The sequence below is a fragment of the Coffea arabica genome, chromosome 2e, assembly GCF_036785885.1.
Source record: "Coffea arabica cultivar ET-39 chromosome 2e, Coffea Arabica ET-39 HiFi, whole genome shotgun sequence".
Lineage (NCBI taxonomy): Eukaryota > Viridiplantae > Streptophyta > Magnoliopsida > Gentianales > Rubiaceae > Coffea > Coffea arabica.
The window spans coordinates 65,144,512-65,151,159 of NC_092313.1; the positions used below are offsets into that span (position 1 = coordinate 65,144,512).

The following is a 6,648-nucleotide window of genomic DNA, read 5'->3' on the forward strand; positions in this document are numbered from 1 at the left end:
TTGTAAAACTGTGGAATTGTATGTGAGTCTGTATCTTTCTGTGTGAAAGAAAGATTGTGTACTGTGAGTTAATTAACTTGAGTGTATTGAGTTCTTCATTCATGTTTATTTTTCATATTGCATATGTGCTCATTTCTCCGGACTCTTCGTGGTTTATGTGGAGGTATGCATGCACTTCATTATGGTCCAGAATGGCATAAGCTTTACATTCCTTCCTAAGGGCCTTTGTTGTCACTCAATATGAAAAATGATTGATTGATGTCTAAAATATGAGAGCAAAAATTAATATGTCTTCATGATAGAATTGTTTAAAGAAATGAGAATACCAGCAAATTTTTCAATATTTTTGACACTATATATTGGGCTAGTATTATATACAACGAGGGACTACACAGGCAACATATAGATCTCTTAGGATTAAGCTATAGGAATCTTGTACACTGGGGCGTATTTAAGGTGGGGGCACTGGGGGCACGGGCCCCCACTGCCCCCCTTAAATTCCTATAATACTTATACAATTTTAATATAATTTTAAGTGTGTCCCAGAGTTTTTTTAGAAATGATGTGAAAGAATTACGTGTTTTTTTAAGTTAGTTCTTAAACTAAAATTCTAGAAAGATACGTGGGGCACAAATTTCATTTAAAATAAGCTAAAAAAAGCCTTTTCATTTTAACTAGCAAGTACCAATCATATCATGCACTTTCTTTGAGTCTCACTCCCCAATTTCCCTTCTCTCCTTCGGCCCCCCATTTTTCCCCCACAACCAAGAATCACTATTTTCCACAACCAAGCAGCTAGCTACTATTTGTCTTGATCAATTCATCCAATCATATCATTCACTTCCTTTGTCTCCACTTCCCAATTTCCCTTCCCTCCACCAGTCCCCCATTTTCCCTCCACAACCAAGAGTCATTCTTACTTCCACAACCAAATTAGTTATCAAAATATAAAAGCTCGCAGTGAGCAATTGTAAATTGTTTAGTTTGTTTTTGAAATAAAATTATTATTACATTAATAATTTTAAATTTGCCTTTTTATGTTTTTCATGAAATATATGCATCATTTGTACTTGCTGGTGAAATTTTTTTTTTTTTTTGCTTAAAAAACTAGAAAAAGAGTAGATAAAAAATTTTAGTATTGTTTTTGCCCCCATTAAGAATTTTTTCTGGCTCCGCCCCTGCTTGTACATCATCGGAAATTTTGAAACAAAGATTTTTTTAAAAAACTAAAATTTTTTGACCGACACATGAGGTATTAATTTCTCTTGCGGATGATGGGTTGAGTGGTATGAGGGAAAAGAGTATGAGTGAGAAGTTTCGGATTTGAAAACTCACACTTAAACTAAAAAAAAAAAAAAAATTCTAACGTCCAATTTATTTTGGCACCCATCCAAATTTCCAAGTACTCTCTAGGAAAAAAAAATATATCCTGCGGATAACTTATAATTAAGAGACGCAATTTGTCAACTATGAATCAAATTAGTAAGGACTAATTACATTTACCCCCCCCCCCCTTGAGTTGGACCAAACTACAAAATAAACTTTGAGGTTTGACTAAATTACAAAATAATCCTTTAATCTTGCAAAACGATAACAAAAGGGTCCCTACTGCCGTTAGTAAGATGACGTTGACTGCTAAATCCTAACATATTTATACAATGAAAGTTCAAAAAATAACCATCATTTCTTCCATTTCCCCAGCTATCAGTCTGCACCCACCTTGCTGCTAAATATATATGCCGCCACCATACTTTGGGCATCAAATTCTTCTTCTTTATAGTCAATCCAACTTTCTAGAGCTCCCGTCTTTGGATTTGTCCACAACAGAGTTTTGACTTGAAAATTTCAAGATAGGAACAAAATAATATTCAAATAAAGCCTATTGTGACTCCATGACCACATCTGGGAAACCATTTAATTTCATCAAATGCAATGAAAATGCTTCAACCAATATCAAATAAGTATTTAGAATGTGTCAGATGTTACTATTTTAATACCCAACAGAAGATCTTCAATATGAAATTGTCCCACTCATCTTTAGCTGAATCCCTTGCGTTTTAGATCTTTTCTCTACAATTTCATGAGTTGCAAATTCAACTGGATGTATTTGTGGACATTTGTTTATTTGTTTGGATGATTTCATTTTTTTACATTTGGTTTTCTTTTATTGATAGACGTTTCATGATTTAGAAAAGTTTTGTGGATTTTACATATCTATTGTATTGCATATTCGTTAAAAATTTTTTTGCATATCAATTTTAAATTGAATTTCAATTTGACTCTTTCAAGTAAAGGGGTATGTTGCCTCTCATGGGCAGCTCGATTGGTCACGGCACGTCTCCTTAGGAGCCGTTGTCCAGTGCCCGCCAGATTTGAGTCCCATGGTTATCGTGTTCGGGGGATGGGGCCTCTTCTCCCGGACCGGTGAGGGATTAGTCGGGTCCGATTTACCCGATGGTCCGGATACCCCCTCCGTCAGACCAAAAAAAAAAAAAGTAAAGGGGTATGTTGTTTGTCATTTTTATGACCTCCATGGATGGAGTTTAGACGTGTTACTGGCAGGAGAGGTCAATGTTATTTAACTAAACCTCAAGGTAAATTTGGTAGTTTGGCCTAACCTCATGGGAGGTAAATGTAATTAATCCAATTAGTAACCTTCACCCAAAAATTTATTACCAAAAAAAGAAATTCAGAATTTTTCCATATCAGTGATGTACTACAGTACTACTATATATATATATATATATATATGCATTAACAACCTATTAGATTTCTTAGTGATTAAGCTAGTAGTAATACTTCACAAAATAGTGGATGAACTTGTCAGAGGCTTTGACTATTCCTTCAACTAGTCAAGAATTAGGACAAGAATTAGACAGTAATTTTATTCCTAAGACATCAAAACCGAATCATCCGGCCAATAACTTTGTGCCACACTGGATACTTGACAACTGGGTTTAGGTTCTTTTGTCTATATGTATACATGTATATATACAAATTTGCTGGAGGCATAACGAAGCAAGATATTCTCTCCTTTTTCAGCATACCAAATCGTTCCCTAATCACTTTTTTTTTTTTTTTTTTTTTTAGTTTTCGTTCGCAATATACTAGCAAATTCCTATTTCATTGTAAGTCCTCACAATTTTATTTTCTTCTATTGATTTTTTTTTTTTATCATTTTTGTGATTTACTTGCTTATATGATTATGTTGAGTTCTGATCGAGGTTTGCTGGCGTTATTTTCATGGATGATGAAGATATTTTTTGGTTTGTTATTTCTTGTTTATCCATCCCTCCCCCAGAATCAAAATTACTTATTTCACTATTCAACGGTTATCATTTTAGTTGGAGGGTATGGTATCTACAAAGGACGGTAGAATCCCCTAATATCTTGTTTCCAGCTATTGCAGGTGTAATTAAGAAGAAGAAATTAAACTAGATGGGATTGTTACTTACCAAGCTGAGCCAACTCTTTGCCCAGAAGCAAGCGCGGGTGCTGATGGTGGGTCTTGATGCTGCCGGCAAAACTACCATGCTGTACAAGCTCAAGTTGGGCGAAGTTGTGACTACCATTCCTACCATTGGTATAAATCTTCCATCAACTCTTTTCTAACATTGGCTTTTCTAACCCATCTAGAAAGTTGGTATAAATCTTCTATCATTGGTATTTGGAACTTTCTACGGTTGCCTGTCACAGTTGCACACTATTGACTCAATGTAGAGTTTATGCACTGGTACAATAGATATAAATATTATAAGGGTCTGACTAACCGATGCTTATAGTCTGATTAAAATATATTTCAGGTGTCACATTTTGAAAAATGTAAAGTTTACTAGGAAAAGTAAATAAATATAAGGGATGGTAGATAAGATTAAATATGAAAAGTATATAGATGCAAAAGAGGGTAATAATTGTTAGTGAGTGTCTATAATCCATCCGTTAGAAAAACCTATGTTAGAATACGAATTTCAAAAACACAGCAAATTTCACTAGACTAACCTACTTACCTTAGGTTCCTAATGTTTTTTTCAATTCTTTGAAGAAAAATATAGAAAAATTTTTAATACGTACTTGAATGTTCATTTTAGCAAGGTGTTACTGCAGGACATTGTGTTGTACTCTTGAACTGTATTTTTAAAGTTTAAACGACTGACAACTTGAGTTTGAACTTTGTTACTGTTTTGTTAAAAAATTTGTGCAATTAGAACTTTGTGAAGATAGAACACAATGATTAATGAATAATGTCTCAATATATTTGGAACTATACATTTTATCAATTCAGCATCTTTTTAAGTGTTCTTAGTCATGAATTATTTTGTCAATTCAGCATCTTTTATACATTTTAAGTGTCATCATTTACTTATTTTTTTCTCTTTGTTTTTGCCAGGATTTAATGTGGAGACTGTGGAATACAAGAGCGTCAGCTTTACCGTTTGGGATGTTGGTGGTCAGGATAGGGTAACCATATCCCGCTTTTCTTTCAACTGGATAACATGGTCATCAATTTGGAAGCTTGACTGGCATTAAAATATCCATTGAAGAGAAGTTGAGGATTCATTGAGTCTTAATTGCATGAATTGTTCACCATTTATTCTTGATTTTCAGATCCGACCATTGTGGAAATATTACTACCAAAGTACTCAAGCATTAATCTTTGTCATTGATAGTAGTGACCGAGATCGTGTAGCTGAGGCTAGGGATGAGCTTCACAGGATGTTAAATGAGGTATCCTATTCCAATTTCAGGTTGATTTGATGATAGAAGTCAGGAAAACTTTCTACAACTTAAACATGAATCCTTTCTTTCACTTTCTCTGTTTGCTCATTTTCTTGTAATATATAACTTGTGCTTCAGTTAGAAACTGAGTAAAGGTCATTGACAAGATTGTGGTTCAGGTGACATGTTATCATCTTTGAAATTATATATCATTCTAACAAAGATAAATTTGTAGGATGAATTGAGGAATGCTCTGCTGCTTGTGCTTGCAAACAAGCAAGATCTTCCCAATGCAATGAATGTTGCAGAACTTACTGACAAACTCGGTCTTCACTCCATCAGTCAACGCCAGTGGTAAATTCTCTCTTCATCTTCATCCCCCTTTTCCCTCTATTTGCTTTTTGTTACTGAAGAAGAAATGCACCTTACATATAATTGATTATAGGTACTATTGATAATGATGTAACACATGAGATACGGGAAATTCTATGGTCTCTTTCGGGAATCATTCTTTCAATTTCTATCTCAAAGTGATGATAGTTGTTCAAATTTTAAACGATTGAAACAGATATAATCTAAAGGTTTAAAACACTTATTTCACCGTCCAACGGTGAATTAAAGTCGAGAGTATGATACCAAAGGAACTATATATAGAATCTCCCCATGCTATATATAGTGTTTGTGACTTGTACCTTAGCTGTCTAGTAACCTTTTCAATTGGTTGCTGTGCTTGTCTGAATGCACTGGATGATCCAGAGCAGTGACATTTTACAATTTGACAGTGAATCCAGAGCTGAGATTCTTTACATTTGGGGGAAAACTAAGATCTTCTTTTTGGTGTTTCTCAGGTATATCCAGAGCACATGTGCAACCACTGGAGAAGGGCTTTATGAGGGCATGGAATGGCTCTCTAGAAACATAGCTGACAAGGTAGAGTATTATCAAATTGCTCAAAGATAAATTTAAGTATAAATCTTATATACACTATCAGGATATATACTATCACGGTTGGATGAATGTTATATGAACAAAATTTGAATATCAAATTCAAATTTTACGTGTGTCATATATCTAACGGTGATAATGTATGCACTAACAGTGTATACAAGATTAATCATGTAGTCTAAATTTAATTCATTTTGAAAATCATGTAGTCTAATTGTTGTGTGTTTATTCATGTTGTTGCAGGACTAGATGGCGGCATCATACCTAGCAAGATTCTGCAGATGAACTGTAACAACATTTTTTTGTTGTTAGCTTGCTTTCAAATCATCTTCTATCTGCAAGATAAAACTGCACTATGTTGTAAATTGTTTTTCTGTGCATTCAATATTTTCATCCAGCTTGTTCCAAACTTATGGTATATTGACTTGTTCGGACATCTATGTGGCTACCAATTGATATTGCCTAAGTCTGTATTTTATTCCTTCAAAAAATGTTCAAGTTTCACCTTATGGTTTCTCTCTCGGATCTTGTTGTTGATCAATAACATAAAAGCTATGTTCTTTGATGAGTTGATAATTGCAAACTTCTTTCAAATTCAGTATGTGAAGGCTTCAATGTAATGGCAGCTGGTGGGGAAGAATGGAGGATGAACCAAGTCTGTGCTTTGCTAAAATGGGCAATGAAAAAAAAAATTAACAGTTTATATTCTTGTTTACCATTGGAAAAAAAATCTGGGCATTTGATGTGACAATCTCGTAGTACTGTTGTTTTCTCTTGGCCTTTGGACCAAATATAATTTAGTAATTGAAAATAATTTCTCAAGTTAAATTCAAATAAGTAAAATGGTAGAAACGCCGTTTTGATCCTCAATATTCAGTATATTTGTGATTTTAGTCCCGTTTCAACAAAAATAAATGCGACCCCAATGTTTGGCACCTGGTACAATTTTAGTCCATAAAGTTTTAGCAAAAACGAATTTGGTCCCTA

The 6,648-nt window shown here is 34.1% G+C and overlaps 1 protein-coding gene across 3 annotated transcripts; it reads left to right on the top strand.

Moving 5' to 3' along the window:
* Window positions 1-2,785: 2,785 nt before the first annotated feature.
* LOC113732658 (ADP-ribosylation factor-like) lies at window positions 2,786-6,412 on the top strand. 3 transcript variants are annotated; one of them, XM_072080702.1, is made up of 8 exons: window positions 2,786-3,128; window positions 3,401-3,583; window positions 4,388-4,458; window positions 4,606-4,725; window positions 4,952-5,070; window positions 5,565-5,646; window positions 5,905-5,949; window positions 6,261-6,412. In XM_072080702.1, exons 2-7 carry the CDS (start codon window positions 3,439-3,441, stop codon window positions 5,908-5,910), a joined length of 543 nt encoding a protein of 180 aa, XP_071936803.1. In that variant the 5' UTR covers window positions 2,786-3,128; window positions 3,401-3,438; the 3' UTR covers window positions 5,911-5,949; window positions 6,261-6,412. The 3 variants fall into 3 exon arrangements, with proteins under 3 accessions (XP_071936803.1, XP_027114377.1, XP_027114378.1); XM_027258576.2 differs by lacking the exon at window positions 6,261-6,412 and having other exon boundaries at window positions 5,905-6,229; XM_027258577.2 differs by lacking the exon at window positions 6,261-6,412 and having other exon boundaries at window positions 3,410-3,583; window positions 5,905-6,229.
* The last annotated feature ends 236 nt before the right edge of the window (window positions 6,413-6,648 follow it).

Excerpts from the sequence above, each read along its gene's own strand:
- LOC113732658 (XM_072080702.1), top strand. The coding sequence starts at position 3,439 with ATGGGATTGTTACTTACCAAGCTGAGCCAACTCTTTGCCCAGAAGCAA. Across the intron at positions 3,584-4,387 it reads GACTACCATTCCTACCATTG|GATTTAATGTGGAGACTGTG; the intron begins GTATAAATCTTC and ends TGTTTTTGCCAG. Across the intron at positions 5,071-5,564 it reads TCCATCAGTCAACGCCAGTG|GTATATCCAGAGCACATGTG; the intron begins GTAAATTCTCTC and ends GGTGTTTCTCAG.